This window comes from Triticum aestivum, chromosome 2D (genome assembly GCF_018294505.1).
Source record: "Triticum aestivum cultivar Chinese Spring chromosome 2D, IWGSC CS RefSeq v2.1, whole genome shotgun sequence".
In the NCBI taxonomy this organism is placed as follows: Eukaryota; Viridiplantae; Streptophyta; class Magnoliopsida; order Poales; family Poaceae; genus Triticum; species Triticum aestivum.
The window spans coordinates 336,565,731-336,587,902 of NC_057799.1; the positions used below are offsets into that span (position 1 = coordinate 336,565,731).

At 46.4% G+C, this 22,172-nt stretch overlaps 1 protein-coding gene across 1 annotated transcript; it reads right to left on the minus strand.

Moving 5' to 3' along the window:
* Window positions 1–853: 853 nt before the first annotated feature.
* On the minus strand, window positions 854–18,242 carry LOC123055781 (beta-glucuronosyltransferase GlcAT14A). Its single transcript, XM_044479643.1, has 5 exons — window positions 18,129–18,242; window positions 17,332–18,079; window positions 15,288–15,363; window positions 15,087–15,202; window positions 854–1,913 (listed from the first exon to the last, which is right to left on the minus strand). The coding sequence occupies exons 1-5, from the start codon at window positions 18,240–18,242 to the stop codon at window positions 1,402–1,404; spliced, it is 1,566 nt and encodes a 521-aa protein (XP_044335578.1). The 3' UTR covers window positions 854–1,401.
* Between the last annotated feature and the right edge of the window lie 3,930 nt (window positions 18,243–22,172).

Here is a 22,172-nt window from a genome sequence, read left to right on the forward strand (position 1 = left end):
CAGACAGAGATATCTTTGTATTTCTCTCTGTTTTTAATTCTACGTGGAAGTTCAAAAGCAAAACAAAAACAAGAAAATCGACGTGGAGGAATTAATAGATGGTGATATTGTGTGATGCAACGTCCATGGAATTAGAATCACGCGTTCGTCACCGTTGCCTTCGTCATCTTTGATCTCATCGTCGAGTTCATTTGGCACCATTGCCTGTATGTGGTGATAGGTATTGAGCGCCTTGAAAACGGAAAGCTAAGTCCCGTTGCTATCCGCAGTGAAAGTTTGGCCATTCCTCGAGTTGATTACAAGAATGTGTCAAAAATGAAGCGACTATTCATTTCTGAGCCCATGCTCATCTGCAGGTCAAGAACTTAAAAAAAATCAAAAAACTCTAAAAAAATTGCATGTTAGATAATTTGGTGCGTGGGGTGCACTTCAAATTTCAGATCATTTATACATATGAGTAGCTCTCAGCAAAAAAGACAAATTGAGTCACAGCAGTATATGAACAATAAACTTTTTTATAGACCCAAAATTTGGCTTCTTTTGCCGAGAGCTACTCAGATGTCCAAATGATCTGAAATCTAGAGCGTACCTCATGCACCAAATTATTTATCATACAAAAAAATTGATTTTTTTGATTTTTTTCTAGTATTTGTTTCGAATAGCTGCTCTCAAGAAAGGGCTTTTTTAGACCTGGACATAAAAATTTGAAGTCCGAGTGAGGTGTCAATGTCGACTTCAATTATTTCATGTCCATCTGTTTTCTGTTAAAAAAAAAGTCCATCTGTTTTAACTCCCCGACCACCTAGCCTGTCCCAGTGGAGCCGCAAATGGAGGAAACAAACAACGCAAAAAATGATGCAGGTGACCAAAAGTATCCCAAGAGTCCAGAGTTAAATATTGTGAGTAGTACTAATTAATTCTTGGTGCAAACATCACCTACAATTTATATCAGATCAACTGAATGCCACAAATGCCACCAGCTGTAATGTCTTAAGAACCACCTAAAGTTCCATATAATCATCGTTCGAAAATATTTAGCAAACTCAGTAGGCCGTGATGATCTAACCTGACCACTCAAGCCGCCATTTTACAACCATTGTGTATATATACTTATCTGACAAGTGACTAGTGCAGTGTAAGGCTTTCTACTATAACTACTGCAGTGTAACCTATTCTATGTCCTATCCATATGGTTAAAAAAAGGGGCAAATCAGTTGCAGCTTTATACAGTATATACTTATACCTAGTTTGTGTAGAAGGAGCGTCAGTGGTATTATGCAGTCTGGTAGAACTGTCGACTACAGCAACACGTGCTTTACCTGCGGAGAAGAATGTGTTCCTCAAATTCTTGGTTAACTGCTCTCTTGACAAAGAATTCCAGACTGGTGGTGGGTTCGGCTTTCAGCTAACTGCTGCGACCGTGCATCCTCTTATATGAATGATCTCAGATATGAAGCGCCTCAACCGCTCTCCAGCACGCCCAGGCCTGACAACGTTAATGTCGCCCCATTTCGAGCATGCCTTCACATCCCCTCCTCCTTGCTTTTCACCCAAATTCCGGCACCACACACCAGGATCCAACTGGGCCGAAGAACGGTTCAGTAGCTCATCATCAACCTTCTTCAGCACTGGTGCGTCCTCCGCAAACCGCCTTGCGAAGGCAGCGCTGCTGTTCACCATGTTACCAAGATGCGTTTCATCAAGAATACGCGGCTCCAGCCCAGGAGGATCGTCCCAAACAAAGTAACGTAGATCGCCGTTGACAGTGGTGTTTCTAAAGTCAGATGAACTGCATATGACGGTCTGGAAATATGATTCCATGGAGTAAGCAGCGTTGGCAAAGTACATCAGTAGCCTGCGGGGGAGGTTGTCCCAGCCATGCACGCAATGTTCAGTGAAGTTCCTACTACGTACTGTCAAGTATAAGAATTAATGGGGGTGCCAATTGTAAGTTAAGCAAGTGAATGGGAACTTAAATATAACTTCAATGAGCACGTGAACTTTCTTATATTTGAATACACGTATCATACGTGGACCGTCACTAACTTTTAAGAAAGACTCCCTCTATAAAGAAATATAAGAGCGTTTAGATCACTAATAGGGAGTACTAGCAAATAGGTACATGCTTCTCATGTTCGACCAACTTAGATTGTCAATGTTGCCATTAAAAATTTAAGCTGTGAATATTTCTTAGAATTTCACTACAATTAATCACTTTAGATTATGCCATCAAAAACAGAGGCAACGACTCAGGGTAGTAACAAAATCTTAGTCCTTTTTTAAATCACTATCGAGTTGGATTTTTTTTTAGAAAAGGAGGAATCACCCCGGCCTCTGCATCTGGGAGATGCATGCGGCCATATTATTTATTATTCACAAAGACCTTACAAAGAAATACAACAGTAAGCCCGAGGCCGCCATCTAGACGACATCTGTCGCTACTCCTATCCTCTTGATGAAGGGGCGCCGAATGTCCGGGCCAAATACCAAACAGACATCGCACAAAAGCCTAACATCTAACGCCGGATGCCCCATCCAATCCACATAGGCGGGACTGGGTAACACTCCGGTCCGGCGCACTCTCAGTGAGTACCACACACACGCTGCAAAGGGCCGTCACCTCCGTCTTCCCTCGATCCATCCTCAAAGCATGTACTGACGCATCAACCTTGTCAGGCCTCTCTGCCATCGACGCTACCACGATGCCAGACAACGTCGACCTCCTGCGCGTGTCCATTGCCACACATCTGACGCCAAGCCTCCACCGCTCCATGCCGTCGAGAACCGCCGCCATGAATATGTAGAAATAAACACCGCTCCACCGAAGAAGCCATCCGCTGGTCCCTCGAGCCCGAGTGCCTTTCCATGAATGCCGCCCCCAAGGGGGTAACGACACATGAGTGCCGCCGTCATCCGATCAGCTGATCTAGGGTTTCCCCCGGAGGTATTGGGTGGGGTTGGGAGCTTCACCTTGATGATGCCTTCATGAAGGAAACGAGGATAAGGGCATCGTCATCACCGGCTCTGGCCAATGACCGAAAACCAAGTTTTCACCCGGATCCGTGCCAAGAAATCCACCCGACAACCTGTGCACTCTCTCGACCGCCTTCAAAGCCCCAGATCTAGCCGCCTAGATCCGGCGACCAACCGCAACAGCAGTGCCACCGTAGGAGCCCTGGCGCACCGGCCACTGCCTGAGTTCGCCACCGCTGGAGCCTGGGAGGAGGGCTCTCACCCCACCTCGCCAAACCGCGAGAGCCGCCGAGATGATCCCGCACGCTCATCACCGTCTCTGATCTGAACCAATCCGCGGCAAAACCACGAGATCAGCGATGCAGATCCGCCTTGGATAGGGACAGCACCACGCCATGCCGCTGCGGGAAGCCTGAGCTTCACCCGCCGCCACCTTCTAGGGCCGCCGCCCCGGGATCCAGCCGCCGCCGACAGGCCGAGCCACCGGCCACCGCGACCAAGGCCGCCATGACCCCGCGAGCCCATCGAACGGCCGGCGCCACCAAATCTTCCTCGGAGCCTAGCAGCTCCGTCGCCCCCGCCCAACACCACGCCGCCGCCTTGCGCCATCGCCTAGACGCGCCGCCGCGACGCAGATCGAGGGAGAGCGCCCCGGCGCCATGGGTGACCCGCCTCACCTGATCTGGCGCGGGAGGGAAGAGAGCCTCCGCCGCCGCCATCAGTTGCCTGAGGCTTCGCCCGGCGACCTCCTCTAGCGGCAGCGTAGGGGAGGGGGAGGATGGACGTGCCCGGCGGCGGGGGCTACAATTTCCACCCGAGCCGCCCTAGCGGGAGGGTGACGCAGGGCGCGGAGGGGGAGATGACCAAATCGAGTTGGATGTGCATGGCTAAAATACGTTATGACTTATTTGGCTATGTATCAAACGTTTAATTTGGCCAAAATATTCTTAATGTACCTCTGTTTTGTTTCCTTTACACATATCATGGTGTGATATTTCCTGAGTTCTCGCGTGGATTTATTCATACTCAGTACTCGTGCAGGATTTTTAATCACCCACAATTTCTTTCAGCATTTGCCCAACACATCAATGGCAAAGTATCGATAGCTTTCTTCCTTTATCTATGACCATCATGAATCACGTTTTCAATATCTCCAGCAGGAAATAAAATGAAGAATGGGTTGTATAAAATTGTACTGTTACAATTTGCTTTGGATTTTTCATCTTATAAACGAATTCAACTTCAATGGAAAAAGTTAGGGAAGCCCGAGCTCTTTGGAATGCTTATAGGACACAAAGTTATATTTTAAATATTGGAATTGCTTTTCTTATGTGGACCGATAAATTCCTTATAAATGAATTTGATTATCATAAAAATTAGTTATATATACTTCAAGGAAATTGGGGAGATGCACTATTTTCTCTTGGTGGTTATAGGCATAACAGCTCCTTGTGAAGGATGAGGGGGCTAGATGGCGGGAGTACTTTGACAAATTGTTCAATGGAGAGAATGAGAGCTCTACCATTGAGCTGGATGACTCTTTTGATGATACCAGCAGACGTTCTGTGCGATGAACCCAGGAGTCTAAGGTTAGGGAGGCTTTCAAAAGGATGAAAGGAGACAAAGCGATAGGCCCTGATTCTATAGTATGTTAGTACCAATCTTCAAGAACAAGGGGTGTTTAAAGCTGTACTAATTACTGTGGAATTAAGCTGATGAGCCATACAATGAAGCTATGGGAGAGAGCCATTAAGAGGAATGACAATCGTGACCAAAAGTCAGTTTGGTTTCATGCTTGGTAGGTCACCATGAAAGCTATTTTCTTGGTACGGCAACTTATGAAGAGATACAGGTAGCAGAAGAAGGACCAATATATGGTGTTCATTGACTTGGAGAAGGTCTACAATAAGATGTCGCGAAATGTCATGTGGTGAGCCTTGGAGAAATACAAAGTCTCAACAAAGTATACTACCCTCAACAAGGACATGTACGATAATGTTGGGACAAGTGTTCGAACACGTGATGGCAACACTGATGACTTTTTTGTTAAGATAGGACTGCACCAAGGGTCAACTTTGAGCCCTTATCTTAGATATCCCATGGTGTATGCCCTTTGCGGATGATGTGGTGCTAGTCGATGATTGTCGCATAGGCGTTAATAGAAGAGACCTTTTTATGGTACACTGTAACATATATTAGCCGTCTTTTCCATAGATTTTAACGGATGAGATTGATCTATACTACTAAATCCTCTGAGTAGTATATGACACCCAACACGAGTAGTATATGGGCTGTAGGGGTAGAATCGAGAGAATAAAAAAAACCACAAATCATGGTTATTGACATTAATTTATTCTAATTATCAAATATTTATTTATCCCAACAAAGAAACTCAAAATCTTCAAATTATCAAATATTTCTTTATCCTAACTCTTTAGTCGCGTATGCACGTATATGAGCTTGTTTCTTGGCATCCTAATAGTTCTAGTGACCCAGCATAATTTGCATCAAATTACTAATTAGTAATGCTAACAAATATTAATCGAAAAGTGGTGAGGTAGTGCAGGATAGCACAATGGCAAGTTAGGTTCGCGTACTACCAAGCTAGAACTATGAGGCACACCAAGCGATCGGTTGCAAGGTCCTGCAGCGCGGCCACAAGGATTGTGAACGCATGAGCCAGCGATCGGGGCTGCAATAAGGTGCCATTGTTGCGGTCGCGTGGGCCAGAAGTAAGGGCGTGAGCATAGTGTAACACCCCGGATGTAACTTTCCATATTTGTAACTCCGACTCTTGCCATTTTCGGATATGTGCTATGATATTCCCTTCGTGGTCGGGTTTTGTTTTTCGTTTTGCATTTTGTTCATGTCATGCATCTCATATCATGTCATCATGCGCATTGCATTTGCATACGTGTTCGTCTTTTGCATCCGAGCTTTTTCCCCGTTGTCCGTTTTGCAATCCGGCACTCCCACCTCCTCCAACGCACCCCTTTTCGTTTCTTTTCGTGAGCGGGTGTTAAACATTCTCGGAATGGACCGAGGTTTGTCAAGTGGCCTTGGTATACCACCGGTAGACCACCTGTCAAGTTTCGTGCCATTTGGAGGTCGTTTGACGCTCCAACGGTTAACCGGGTAACCGCAAAGTCCTTTTGTGTGTTGCAGCAAAAACCCCCTCCAAACAGCCCAAAACCTCTCTAAGTCTCCTCCATACTCTAGGTCGTTCGATCACGATCGTGTGGGCGAAAACCGCACTCCATTTGGAGCCTCCTAGCTCCCTCTACCTATAAATATGTGAGCCTCCCCGAAATTCCGGATCCCCGAAACCCTATACCGCTCCTCCGCGCTGCCGGACGTGTCCGCCCGGCGCCGGACAAAAGCCGCCGCCGCCCACAGCCACTCAGACGCCGCCACGTGTCGCCCGTACACCGGCGCCCGCCGCCGGCCCGCGAAGCCCGCGGGAGGCCCTCCCGGCCCGTCGCCCGACGCCCCCCGCCTCCTTCCTCCTCCAGCGCCCCGCCGCCTGCGCCGGCGCCCGTCCCCGCCGCCGACCGCCGGCCGCCCGTCGCCACCATCACCGGCGCCGCCCGCGACCGCGCCTCCCCGCGGCCCCCGTCCCCGCGCCCCCTCTCCGACGACACGCCCCGCTGTCTCCTCCCTCTCCGGCCTCGTCGCCCTCTCCTCCGGCCCCGCGCGCCCCAACTCCGGCGAGCTCGCGCGCCGACGAGCTCCCGATCTGGATCTGTCGCTAGGTTGACTTTCTTCTCCCCCAAAAATTCTCCAAGTCCTGATTACATTATGTGTTCATGTTCATTGCATCATAACTCTCTGCATATAGCTCCGTTTCGTGCGTGTAATATATCGAAATGTTCGTCTCGAGATGCTCTTCATTTTGTTCCATTATGCCATGTTCATTTGAGTCCATCTTGATGCCCAAATCTCTGATGCAAGAGTGTTATATGCTGTTAACTGTTGTTACTTATCAGAACTTGAGGATTTGTTATTTTTGTTGCATTTGATGTGTGCATCTTATGGGCATGAGCTCTACATGTGTTTTGATGTATGTCATGCCATATTTACAGATGTGTATTCCATGTATTTTTGTGATCTCTGTGGTGACTAGCACAAGCATGCAAACTAGGCTCCGTGATGTTTTTGATTTCAGGGACTTCGTAATTTTACTAACTCTGTGACTGCTGTTATTTTGTTGCTATGTATCCATGTGTCTACAGAAAGATCCATGCTCCTGTTGGTGATGTTCAGTAAGGATGTTTTGTATATATAGTTGTGCTCTATCCATCCATGCCCCTGTTTGTAATTATGGAGTGCCATAGCATGTCTTAATCTTGCTCTACTTTTGCTATAAAATATTTCTGGCAGATTGTTTATGTGTTATTCAATTTTGCCAAGGTTGTTGGAGTTGTTTCATACATGCTATGTACTTGCTCTTGCCATGGATAGCTTCATAAACATGCCATCTTGCTGTAGGTATGCTTATTTTGTCATGAATTGCTTTGTGGTGAGTGATTCAAGCTCACCAAGATGCCCTCATAGTTACTGTTTCTGCCATGCTCTGTTTTCTGTTAAGTCTGAAACCTGTTAACGAAACTTGCTATGTTTACATGATTGCCATCATATCTTCTGGTCCTTTTTGGCTTATGGTCAGTAAGGGACTTTTGTTCTATGCATTTAGTAGATTTATGTCATGCCTTGTTTTGCTATGTTAGGTTCCTGTAGCATGTGTTTTTCTTGCTCTGAACATTGCTACCTGATACTGTTTCAGCCATGTCCAGTAATTTCACTTAGTCTGTGAACCTGATATCTTTTTCACTTTTGTCATGCTTGTTTGAACCTGTTATGTTGTGTTCTAGCCGTAGCTCGGTGTTCATCTTTTGTCAAGCATTTCCTGTAGATTACTTCCATATGCTTTGTTGCTATGTTGGAGTGCTGTAACATAGTTACTTGATGCATTTTAAGTGCTATCTTGCTGTTAATCGCAGATTCGTGTCATTCTTGTTTTGCTTGCCATTTGCAAACCGTGCATCCGTTTCCGGTGATCTTTATATCGATTTCGACCGAAATCATCTCATTTTTCCAGTGGAATGCTTGGTTTGCCAAGTTACTGCCTTGTTCATCATTTTTCTTCCGGAGCACGCATATGCATCACATACCACATCTCGCATATCATACATGTTTTGCATCATGTTGCTTGTGCATTTCCCGTGATTGATTGTGGTTCCATTGCTTGTGTTCTTGCTGTGGGTAGAGCCGGGAGACGAGTTCGTGAACGAGGAACCTGTTGAGTACGCTTACGAGGATCAAGCTTTCGACAACTCTGAGAACCTTGCAGACAAGATGACCATACCCTCGAAATCACTTCTATCTTTGCTTGCTAGTTGTTCGCTCTATTGCTATGCTGCGCTACCTACCACTTGCTATATCATGCCTCCCATATTGCCATGTTAATCCTCTAACCATCCTTTCCTAGCAAACCGTTGTTTGGCTAAGTTACCGCTTTTGCTCAGCCCTTCTTATAGCGTTGCTAGTTGCAGGTGAAGTTGAAGTTGGTTCCATGTTGGAACATGGATATTTTTTGGAATATCACAATATCTCTTATTTAATTAATGCATCTATATATTTGGTAAAGGGTGGAAGGCTCGGCCTTATGCCTGGTGTTTTGTTCCACTCTTGCCGCCCTAGTTTCCGTCATACCGGTATTATGTTCCTTGGGTGATTTATGGGACCCCCTTGACAGTTCGCCTTGAATAAAACTCCTCCAGCAAGGCCCAACCTTGGTTTTACCATTTGCCACCTAAGCCTTTTCCCTCGGGTTTTCGCGAGCCCGAGAGTCATCTTTATTTAAACCCCCGGGCCAGTGTTCCTCTGAGTGCTGGTCCAAACTAGAGCCACTTGCAGCGCCACCTTGGGGAAACTCGAGGGCTGGTTCTAGTTGTACGTAGTGTTCATCCGGTGTGCCCTGAGAACGAGATATGTGCAGCTCCTATCGGGATTTGTCGGCACATTCGGGCGGCTTTGCTGGACTTGTTTTACCATTGTCGAAATGTCTTGTAAACCGGGATTCCGAGACTGATCGGGTCTTTCCGGGAGAAGGTTTATCCTTCGTTGACCGTGAGAGCTTATAATGGGCTAAGTTGGGACACCCCTGCAGGGTATTATCTTTCGAAAGCCGTGCCCGCGGTTATGAGGCAGATGGGAATTTGTTAATGTCCGGTTGTAGAGAACTTGTCACTTGACCCAATTAAAATACATCAACCGTGTGTGTAGCCGTGATGGTCTCTTCTCGGCGAAGTCCGGGAAGTGAACACGGTTTGAGTTATGCTTGAACGTAAGTAGTTTCAGGATCACTTCTTGATCATTTCTAGCTTCGCGACCGTTGCGTTGCTTCTTTTCTCGCTCTCTTTTGCGTATGTTAGCCACCATATATGCTTAGTGCCTGCTGCAGCTCCACCTCATTACACCATCCTGTCCTATAAGCTTAAATAGTCTTGATCTCGCGGGTGTGAGATTGCTGAGTCCTCGTGACTCACAGATTCTACCAAAACAGTTGCAGGTGCCGACGATGCCAGTGCAGATGATGCAACCGAGCTCAAATGGGAGTTCGACGAGGAACGTGGTCGTTACTATGTTTCTTTTCCTGATGATCAGTAGTGGAGCCCAGTTGGGACGATCGGGGATCTAGCATTTGGGGTTATCTTATTTTTATTTGGATTTGACCGTAGTCGGTCTATGTGTGGTTTTGGATGATGTATGAATTATATTTATGTATTGTGTGAAGTGGTGATTGTAAGCCAGCTCTCGTTATCCCATTCTTGTTCATTACATGGGATTGTGTGAAGATGACCCTTCTTGCGACAAAACCACAATGCGGTTATGCCTCTAAGTCGTGCCTCAACACGTGGGAGATATAGCCGCATCGTGGGCGTTACACATAGTGCCGAGAGTTCAAGGAGTCGATCAAGAAGAACAGGCAAAGAAGACGAGCGTAGTAGCAGTGTGTCCATGTCGTACGAAATGGGTCTTAGGAGAAAAAAGTATCCCTATGATTTAGACATTATTGCACTTGCAAGAAAAAGCCTGGTTGTTTTGAACATTGATGCACTTACCAAAAAAAGGCCGGTTGTAAATTGCCCGTTATGCCTTATAATATCAACAGTTAGGTTAAACCTATACTACGCCTCTTCCCTAGTAGTAAGATGTACCATAAAATTCTCTAATAGAAAATTAGAGCTTTGGAGACAAACTTTGGAATCGAAAGGTTTTAGACTTAGTAACTAAAACCGAGTACATGAGATGCAATTCCAGTACTACTAGGCACGAGGAGGAGGAGGTTAGCCTTGATGGGAAGGTGGTATATCAGATGGACACGTTTTGATATTTGAGGTCAATGTTGCAGAAGGATGGTGATATCGATGAAGATGTGAGCCATGAAATTAAAGCCGGATGGATGAAGTGGTGCCTGTTAGATGTGTATAGTCCCTTTCCGATTTTCGGTATATCCCCATTGTATAAGGGGTGTCCTGCACTTTACCACACATGTATATGTAATGGCCTTTAGCCCTCAGTGAATACTAGTTTCTCATTATCTAACATGGTATCATATGCTAGGTTAGCCTCGTTCTCCCGCACGCTGCAACTCCGTGCTCCCTCTGCCTAGTCTACCTCGTCTCTGGCCGCTCGATTCCGGCCAACTCTTCCGGCCGCCGCTGCCTGCTGCAGTTCCCGCCGCCGCCGCCGCCTGCTGCAGTTCCAGCCGCCGCCGCCTGCTGCCGTTCCAGTCGCTGCCGTCGCCTGCTGCTGTGCAGGCCACCGCGGCCGCACCTGCCCCGTCCGGCACCGCCTCCCATGGCTGCCGCGCTGCTCCCGGCCCCCGCTTGAGCGGGCCCCTTCCGCGCCGCTCCAGTCCCCGTGTGAGCGAGCGAGCGGGCCCCTGCCGCGCCGCTCCAGTCCCCGCATGAGCGCCTCTGCCTCGGGTGCTCCTCTGCCCGATCCGGTGGATCCGGTCGGGGCGCTCCCCCAGCTCCCTTGTCTCGCGCCGGGCCGCACCCTTCTCTGGCCGGCCACCTCTCGGTTGGCTGCGGTCAATCCAGACCTGCATCGAGCGTGCTCTGCTCGATCCCCTTCGTTGACTTAAAAAAAACAGCAGAGAGACTTCCTCATGTCTGTTTCGGGCTATGTCGCGGTCCCTCGGTGCTCGGTGATCTTCGATGGCACCAATTATGCTGAGTTTTGCGAGGTTCATGTGTATCCATATGCGCGGCCTTCTTCTGTGAGGCGTTCTCTCTAGCGAGGTCCCCTGTCCGCCATGCCCTGTTGCTCCTGTGGCTCCTACCCCGCCGGTGCCCCCGGTTCATGCCGCTGATGCTTCACAGGCTGATCGAGATGCAGCCAAGGCTCTCGATGATACCGCGGTTGATGCTTATGATCAGCAGGTCTTAGCCTATTCAGATGCTCTTTCTGCCTACCGCGATGATCTGTCTGCTTACACTCAGTGGTGCAATGATGATGCTCGCGTTGCTACTGTTCTCACTGCGAGTGTACTCCCTCAGTTTGCTTCGGAGTTCATGGGACTTGGCACAATTGCAGCGATGTGGTCTTATCTCTGTCAGCGCTATCAGCCCTCTGGTGATGCCCTCTACCTATCTGTGGTGCGTTAGGAGCACGCACTCCAGCAAGGTGATTCCTCTGTTGATGAGTTCTATTCACAGTGCTTTGCCATCTGGCGCCAGCTTGACTCTCTTCGGACAGTTGTTTGTGGAACTTTCCGTTGCTGTCAGACTACGCGGTCTGATTTGGAGTTTCAGAGGGTCCATGAGTTCTTATCTCGTCTCCGTTCTGAGTTCGAGCCTCGACGTGCTCACTTGCTTGCTCGTGGTCGTGTGCCTCTCTCGGAGGTGCTTGCCGAGCTTCGTGCTGAGGAGACCCGCCTTCGCTCTGCTGGGTTGCTTGCAATTCCATCAGTGTTAGCTGCCCGAGCTCCTGTGTCCTTTGCTTGTCTCACTGCTCCACTGCTCCTGCCCACTCCTTCAGGGGGGATTGGTCGCCCTCTCTATGTTGAGAAGGGCCGGTCGTGCCTGGTTTGAGCGCTTCGCCTCTGTGGTGACTGCCGCTGGTTTCTTGCCCAGTGATCATGATCCCGCGTTGTTTGTTCACACGTCTCCTCGTGGTCGGACTCTTCTCCTTCTCTATGTTGATGACATGATCATCACTGGTGACGACTCTGACTACATTGCCTCTGTTAAGGCTCGCCTTCGCGACCAGTTTCTCATGACTGATCTTGGTCCACTTCGCTATTTTCTTGGGATTGAGATCTCCTCGACTTCTGATGGCTTCTACATCTCCCAAGAGAAATATATTCAGGATCTTCTTGCTCGCGCTGCTCTCGGTGATGAGCGCACAGTTGTGACTCCTATGGAGCTCAACGTTCAGCTTCGTGCCTCTGATGGTGACCCTCTTCCTAATCCCACTCGCTACCGTCACCTTGTTGGCAGCCTTGTCTATCTTGCTGTTACGCGTCCTGACATTTCCTATCCTGTCCACATCCTGAGTCAGTTTGTTTCAGCCCCCACCTCTGTCCACTATAGTCATCTCCTCCGTGTTCTACGATATCTTCGTGGCACGATCTCTCAACGTCTTTTCTTTCCCTGCTCCAGCTCTCTTGAGCTCCAGGCCTACTCTGATGCTACCTGGGCTAGTGATCCCTCTGATCGACGCTCGCTGTCTGCTTATTGTGTCTTTCTTGGTGGCTCTCTTATTGCCTGGAAGACAAAGAACAGACTGCAGTTTCTCGCTCGAGTACAGAGGCAGAGTTGCGAGCCATGGTTGACGGCTGAGGTGATCTGGTTACGGTGGTTACTTGAGGATTTTGGTGTGTCTGCTACTACCTCGACTCCCTTACTGTCAGACAGTACCGGTGCTATCAGTATTGCGTGTTACCCGGTGAAGCATGAGCTCACCATGCACATAGGTGTGGATGCCCACTTTGTGCATGCTACTGTGCAGGATCAGACTCTCGCTCTTTACTATGTGCCTTCTGAGTTACAGTTGGCGGACTTCTTCACGAAGGCACAGACTCGAGCGCAGCATGGCTTTTTTCTCTCCAAACTCAGTGTTGTTGATCCACCATGAGTTTGAGGGGGGGTGTTAGATGTGTATAGTCCCTTTTCGGTTTTCGGTATATCCCCATTGTATAAGGGGTGTCCTGCACTTTACCACACATGTATATGTAATGGCCTTTGGCCCTCAGTGAATACTAGTTGCTCATTATCTAACAGTGCCTAGCTTCTGGTGTTGTCTTTGACAAGAGAGTGCCACAAAAGCTAAAAGGCAGGTTCTATAGGACGGTGATTCCACCCGCAATGTTGTATGACGCTGAGTGTTGGCCGACTAAAAGGCGACATGTTCAACAGATGGGGTAGCGAAAATGCACATGTCGAGATGGATGTGTGGCCACGCAAGACAGGATCGGGTCTAGGATGATGATCTACATGATAGAGTTGGGGTAGCACCTATCGAAGAGAAACTTGTCCAACATCGTCTGAGATGGTTTGGGCACATACATGGAGAGCACCAGAAGCTCCAGTGCATAGCGGTGGTTAAAGCGTGCAGATAATGTCAAGAGAGGTTAGGGTAGACCAAACTTGACTTGGGAGGAGTCCATAAAGAGATATCTAAAGGACGGGAAAATCACCAAAGAACTAGCCATGGACAGGGGTGCGTGAAAGTTAGCTATCCACGTGTCAGAACCATGAGTTAGTTTCGAGATCTTATGGGTTTTAGCTCTAGCCTACCCCAACTTATTTGGGACTAAAGGCTTTGTTGTTGTTTGTATAAGCATAATAGCTCCACCCAATCATCACGTGATTTGACTTTATGATTCCTTTTTTCGTGCGAAACTATGGTTCCGTCTTTCAATCCGCAAGTACTCTCGATTTTCCTATTGATACGTGCCAAAATATAGTTTGATGAGCAAAATCTTAGTCATATGTTAATTTAATATTTCACAATTCTTCAATATAAACAAGATCCTGTGTTGAAACTTAATTTGATATGTTTTCATTTGAAAATTTGCTAGAGGTGTCACTATAGAGTTTAATCATCGGATTTGCTAAATCTCATCTAGATGATATTTAGCTACGTCTCAACTAAATTTTGCACCGTACGATTTGTAGCTCCAAGATTCATACTGCTTATCATGCGTGAGACAGTTTCAGGATGTTGCTGCGAGGTTTGTGTTTTTTGCCTGGGCCATCATCGGGTTTTGATTCGTTTCGATGTCTTTCTTTAATGGGCTGGGTGGAGATTTACCTACCTGGCCATTGCATTTTTTGGTTGCCTGCGTATGCATTCTTTTTTCTGTTTGTTTTTGTCTGAAAATGTGAGAGTAAAAAAAAAAGTGAGAACCAGAACCACTTTCCATGCCCCGTGAAGCCCTTGACCCGTCCTCTAATCACATTCTCTGATCCAGTTGCGTGTCTACTCTCAGCACAAAATTTGTCCAGATTTTTTGTGCCTGTGTATTTTCTTGTGTTTCTTTGTGTAGCTCAATCCAAATGGTCAAGGGACAAAACAAAGTAGAAGTAAAGACAAAAGAACAGCCTAATTGAAATACAAGCACGCATCTAACCAGCCCAATTGGAACGCATGCACAAATCAAGAGGAACAAAAAAAGCAACGGCAAAGACAAAGGCCAAGGGGAGGTCATGGGAGTTTCGGCTTTATATATAAAGCGGGGGGTAAGCCTGTCTCGTGAGTTGGGAACGGGGACTACAAAACAGTGATGATTTCATATTAGATGTGTTATGTCACATCGAGATGAGACTTAAACAGACCCTTTAATTATTATTTTCCTTCTAAAGAAGTGTTTGTATGCTTATAATTCTTAACTCATAATGTCTGATTCAGCATGAGGGCTAATCCTAGTGATCTTTAATTAATCAATAGCACATAAAAGAACAACCGGTTGGTGGCTTTGTTCCAGATTTAATAGCACCAGGGTTTAAACAAACCTATTTGAATCACTGATGTCCTGTTATATTTTAGAAATGTTTTAAATACCGAAAAATACCTGAACTAGAAACGATGTTTGCACACACCTGTGAATATCTTGAATGCCTCAGGCATTTGCCTTGTTTCTGTCGCAGGAAAGGGCTGGGTATTCTTGTCCATATATAGACTTGCGTCGACAATAAGTTTTTCAAACCTTTCATGCCTGAAAGGTCCAAGGAAAATGTTTAGGGAAAGAAACAGGATATAGCGAGCTACATTCTAGAAATTTTCCTGCTTACAGAACTCACTCTTTCCATCCGAGGTTACTTGTGTGATCAATAAAGTTGAGGTGCCTTGGTACAGAAGAAAATGCATAAAAGAGATCTGCGTTTAAACAAAATGTTGCTTCAAATTATTAAAACAAAGTGAAAGGGATGATGAATAAGTTAACTAGAGAAAGCAGTAACACCCCCCCCCCCCCCCCCCCCACGGGGCAGACGGGTGCATTGGGCACTCGCCAAAAAATATCTCTATAAACAAACAAAAAATATATCCCTATTAAACAAGCAAATCAACAATATATGCCAAGAAGCTCTATATATGTTGTCTTCATTAGTGGACATTTGTTGGTTGTGTGCAGAAAATGTCATTTGTCATTTTTTTCAGGTTTTTATATAAAGGAAAATGTGTACACTCCTACTGAGGGGCAGCAAGCAACAATATTTTGCACCATAACCTGATGGTTTAAAATCAAACGAGAAATCACTTGCAACACCACCGGCCTTGCACAGTGTGACTGGCCACATGGACCTGCACATGCTTGTGATGAGCGGGATGTAAGGCATCCCATGGGTAGCGCACTAAGCCCTGTTACACATTACCCTTCTTGAAAGGAGTTCTTTTATTTGTGGAATATAGACTCTTACGGATGAGTTACATCCGTAAGAGTGAGCCTGTAAGTCAAGCATTATTGGTATACTGTACTCCCTCCGTTTCTTTTTACTCCGCATATAAGATTTGCCTTAAGTCAAAGTTCGTAAACTTTGCCTAAGTTTATATTAAAATATATCAACATCTTTAATATTACCCCTCCGAATAATATCAACACGTTATTTGGGACGTGGCTTGATGGGATTGAGCCCCAAACAGCGAAACACATTCGTGTAGGAGTATGTGCTTTATTATGGGCTATCTGGAATTGCAGAAATGATTTGGTCTTTAACAGAACAACAAATACTCATTTTTTGCATGTTATCTTCCGAGCCACTGCGTTGATCCGTATGTGGTCGCTACTCGCTCCGACGGAGGCCAGGGAGCGTTTGGTTACTGGATCTATCCGATGGGAGATGGTAGCACGGGTTATTTTCAACCGGTTTGGATGACGGTCATGTAATACGATAGGCAATTAGTTTTCCTATCTTTATCTTGCTAGCCGGTTGTGGCCTTATTTTTGTTCTTTAGCTCTTTGTGAGCAAATTTTGTTCATCTTTGTTTGAGACTTTGAGACCTCTGTCGAACTATTTTGTTTGGTAATAAAGGTGGCCGTATGCATCGTTCTGATGCAGAGGCCGGGGATATCCCCCTTTTCAAAAAAAATACAATATGAAAATTAATTCATTGATGCATCTAATAATATTGATTTTATATTATAAATATTGATATATTTTTCCTACAATTTTGGTCAAACTTTATAAAGTTTGACTTAACACAAAACTTATATGCAAAGTAAAAAGAAATGGTGGGAGTATTAAATAAGGCTCAAAGATAAAAATGCAACCGTTCTGACTAACCACAATCCTCTTAAATACGGTGCCACTGACAATCTGTCATATCAAATGAAAGTGTTTTATGTGACGTTTGAGCAATATCCCAATGATAGCTCTAGCTGATTATCAAATTTCAGAAGCACACATGAGTTGCCCGACTTGGTAGGTTGTTGCAGAATTGATTAAGCAAGTGTAGTACCACGGAGTACGGACAACTATCCGTAGAAGACCATTCGAACAATTCAGCACAAAAACGTACTGCAACGCCCTTGAGGATGGCACTGAAATTGGCACAGCTAGAAACAGAGTTGTACAAAGGTGCAACTAGTACCTAACAGTTTCAAGGACTAACAGCACGATCAAATTCAAATGTGAGAATTTAGACTGATTCATAGCTTGTAATGTCAGGCAACAACAACAAAAGAAAAGCTATGTCAGCCGCCCAAGCTCAATGGTAACTTAGGCAAGCAATGGATCACATCGCAAATTCGCAATCATAACCATCCACCAAGCAATGGAACATAGAAAATTAATTAAACATAAGGAAGAGCATACATCAGAAGAGTGATTGCTAGAAGTATCTTACCGTCCTGCGTGACGAGAGGATAGTCCCAGGAGCTGAGCGTGACGAACCAGTCCCAGTCAGCCCCAATCCTGAGCAGCACGGCGGCGCCGTGCAGCGCCGCGGCGAGCACCGAGGAGCCAGTCCTGTCTACCGCGTAGCTCTCCCCTACCACGTCGACGTTTGCGAACTCCCTCCACGCCGCGTCGTCCCGCGCAGCGGCGGCCAGCTCCGTCCGCTCGTCCCGCGACGCCCCCGCGTCCAAGTGCAGCAGGTACAGGTTCCTCGGGTGGTACACCGCCCTGAGCAGCCTGAGGACCCTGCGGCCCTCTCCGCCCGTGCCGGATATCCAGTACGCGAAGGAGGGCGGGCTCCCGGGACCCCTCGCCACGAGCGGCGGCCCTGGCTGGGCGCGCGCGCTGGGGTAGGCGAGCCCGTAAGGGGACGCGCGGAAGAGCACCAGCAGCGCCGCCGCGGCCAGCGCGGCGGCCGCGATGGCCGGGGGCAAGCGGCACGGCCTCATTGCACCGAGTTTCATTTCTTGGGAGGTTTGACCCGCGCGGCCGGCGGCATGAGGCGCACGGAACTGGAAGCGCGGCAATGAGAGGTAAGGGGAGACCGTGCGCGTTACGGCGGCGGCGAGGTGGTCGTCGTCGACTAGTGCGTGGTTCGGAATTGGATGCTTGGACTGAGCGACGGGGACAGGAGGAGAGAGTTTAAAAAAGTTAGGCGGCACGGCACGGGCGCAAGGTGGCGTCGTGGGCCGAAAGGTCTAGAAGAAGGTGCGGTGGGTGGTGGGAAGTTACCCAGTTGGCATTTACTTGTGGTGGGGCCGCGGAGGTGTTCAAATGGCCGCGGCGCACGGACGGGCCGGCGTTCGGTTCGAAGGCAACACAAACGCCGATCACCCAACCAACCTGGGTTTTGGCCGCCATGTTTGTTAGGTCACCTGGATGATCTTGATTTTGCCCCTCTAAGCATTGTGACGATTTAATAAAGTTTTATGACACTTTTAGAAGGAAAAAAACACTCAAATTCTCTCGAAAAAAGAACCAACTTAGGGTGCTTTTGTGCCTTCTAAATTGATTACGGATAATATTTTAACGGTTTATGAGTGTTTTCATACAATCAAAAACAAAAGAGAATGCAAAGAGGGTGTCAAAAACAAAAGAGAATGCAAAGAGGGTGTATACTAGGCTTCCGTGGAAATTGGGTAAATTTCATTATGCAATGTGTGTCAACTATTGAATACCGAGTTCGGTTTAATACGGAAGATTCATTGCCACCTTACCTATTCTTGTTATGCACAGAGGGGCTGACTGCTCTCCTAACACATGCAGAGAAAAATAAAAATATTTCAGGAGTGAAAGTTTGTAGGATGGCCCACCCATTTTACTAACCTTCTCTTTGTTGATGACTCGCTAATTCTTATGAAAGCTAGTTTGCACAACGCGGAAGTGCTAAAATCAGCTCTAGATTCACACGGTTCGGCCTTGGGGCAAATGATTAGTGTTGATAAATCCAGCATCTTTTTTAGCCGTAATATGAAGGTGGAAATCAGAGAACAAATATGTAACATGTTGAATATAATGACTGAGGCCCTTAATGATAGATATTTGGGCTTGCCAGCCAACATGGGGTTAGATAAAACCGATTGTTTCCAATATTTGATTAACTGTATTATTATGAAAATCAGTGGGTGGAAGAAAACATTACTTTCTGCCGGAGGTAAGGAGATCCTTCTCAAGTCTGTTGTCCAAGCCGTACGTACCTATGCAATGTCAGCCTATAAAATTTCTAAAAAATGTAAAGGAATTATTGACCCGATGATGCATTTCAGGTGAGGAGACGAGGAGAACCACAGAAGGGTGCATTGGATGGTTTGGTAGAAAATATGTGTCCCTGAGAATAAAGGAGGGGTGGGTGTCGTGGTTTTGTCATGGTAGATGTCCTCGTGAAAGGACTAAGTTGTGAGGCCATCGCAGCTAGGTGGTAGCTTGAACGGGGTTGGTCGAAATCGAGAGACGTGAGTTTTTACCCAGGTTCGGCCCATGGTGGAGGTAAAGTCTACATCCTGCTTGATTGCTATTGATGATGATGATCTCGATTACAAGGGTACTGTTTCGCTACCTCTATCTCAAGAGCTACTAATTTGTCTGTCTAGAACTTGTCTGTCTGTCCTCCCCCCTCCCTTGGGGTGCCTTGCCCCTCCTTATATAAGTTGAAGGGGTCGGCTTACATGTAGAGTACTAGTAGGACTACAACTAGTCTCTTTTCTATTACAAGCCAGATACTAGTCCAGGTCTTATTCGAACGATCCAAAACCGGTATGCTGGGCCACCCCCATGTTGGGCCATGTTCTACCTCTGCCGGGTCATGCTTCCTCCGCTGGGTCTTGCTTCTCTTGCCGGGTCTTGCTGTTTGGGTCGGGTCATCTTTTGGGCTTGTGTAATCTGGCCTTAGCGGCCCTAAGGGTAAGCCGGATCTTGTCCTCTTGGTTTCATCGACGGGTCTTGACCCTTGGGTTTAAGTGCCGGCTTATCCTCAACGGGGTATATCCCCGACAGTGGGCTTTCGTGATATTCACTGTTTCAATTTGGCAATGCTGGCCAAATAGGCTTGGCGTCTCCTAGAGAATCTCGACTCTTTTTGTGCTACTATTCTGAAAGCTAAATACTATCCTGATGGTGATTTGTTAAATACAGAGTACTAAGTTAAAGAAGGGCTCCTCTTTTACCTGGCAAAGTATTATGGCAGGTGTTAACTCTTTGAAACATGGTCATATTTGGTGAGTGAGGAATGACCAGAACATCAATATTTGCAAAGATGCTTAGGTTCCAAATTGTGCCACTAGGAAAGTTGTTATTCCGAAGGAGGGACAACTGTTATCTAAGGTGGGGGATCTGATCGCTCCTGTCTCGAACAACTAGGATGAAGACCTGATTAGACAAACTCTGTGGCCCATTGAAGTACAAAGGGTACTCGCAATCCCACTCTCGCAACATGATATGCTAGATTTCGTTGCTTGGGGCTACACGAAAAATGATATGTTTTCGGTTCGGCCTGCCTATTTAGTGGAATGAGACTATCAACACGAAAATAAACTGAGACACACCAATGGGATGGGACAAACCCCATCTTACCATATTTGGAGCAGGTTATGGAAATTATCGTGCCCGACAAAGGTTAATTTTTTATCTAGCATACGCTACATGGCACTCTCCCATCCCGTGTTACGCTTGCAAACAAACATGTGAAAAATATCGCTGATTTTTCTTACTTGCTCTGCTAGTCCAAAAGATACGAAGCACATGCTATATCTTTGCAAGAAAGCAAGGGAGATTTGGAAAAGTTTGGGGATGGATGATATTATTGATAGAGCATGTGAGATTGATCGTGCTGGTGAGGCGGTGTTGGAGTATTTACTTCTCCTGCCAGAACAAGAATTATGTATTATGGGTCATCAGAAAGCCCGCTCTGGAGTTGGAGACCACTGCCGCTCCAAAGTTGGAGCCCGCCGCCGGTGCCGGTAACGACACCTTGGGACGAAGACCTCCCATGGAGATCCTTGCAGTCAAACGTTGCCTCACCATGGCGACTGGACTAGATTTGGATTGGATTTAGCGGCGTGTGGAAGCAATGGAGTGGAATGTCGGTGGAACGATGTTGGACACTGGTATTCAATCAGGGGAGTGTCATGAGTGGGATACAGGTGGTGGCGGGAGATTGTTTTTGTGGCATCTAGAATTGGCGGGAATGCACGGTGGCGGGAAGGAGCGGTGGACACGGTGGCGGTGGCAATGGGGCACCACCACGTGGCTCTGCCCTCTTCATGGTAGGCGTACGGGCGGCGACCGAGCAGAGAGAGCTACAACTTTTGCAAAAGACCCCTTGTTGACCAAACAGTATATAACCAGAGCCGAGATAGACTGGTTACTTTTGAAAAGACCCACTAGTTGTGAGAGAAGTACCCCAAATAAGATTGAAAATGGGGCCTTTGTATTTTTCATCCAAAGTAGACCACATTGGATGCACAATGCCCAAGTTTCATGAATTTTCTAGTTTTATTTCTATATTTCATCCATTTAGTGAATTTCTAGATATTTATCATAACTTGGTCAAATTTGAACTACAAGTGTGTTGTATCTTGGTCCTGAAAACTGGCAAAAGCATTTTAAGCTTTTAAATTGGTGGTGTGGGCACTAGGCACAACCAAAGTTGAAATTCCCAACCATCTGGTAGGAATGGTTAACCTTGCAAGTTTGACCACATTTTGAAAAAATAAACAAAGAAAAAAAACCTAAAAAATTGAAATCCTTTTGCATTGAGCCATTTTATGTGAATTAGTTAGTGGGAAAAATAATAAACTTGCAACACCACAAGTTTGGGTTTGAAAAAAAAAACTTCACAAAATGGCCTACCTTGTATGAACTTGCATGGATTTCAAGGCATATGCCCATGGCCATGGCCAAATCCATGGCATAATCCATGATAACATGTCAAAATTTGGCACAACTATTGGTGTTACCATTGTGGACAGTGTTTCCATAGGAATTTGCAATTATTTTGTAATAAAAACCATTTTTTTCATTTTCCAAGTGGTAGAAAGACCCCCTGGTTGTGAGAGAAGTACCTCAAATAATATTGAAATTGGGGCCTTTGCATTTTTCATCCAAATTAGAGCACATTCGATGCACAATGCCCAAGTCTCATAAATTTTCTAGTTTTATTTCTATATTTCATCCATTTATTGAATTTCTAGATATTTATCAGAACTTGCATGAATTTGAACTACAAGTGTGTTGTATCTTGGTCCTAAAAATTGGCAAAAATCATTTTACGCTTTTGAATTGGTGGTGTGGGCA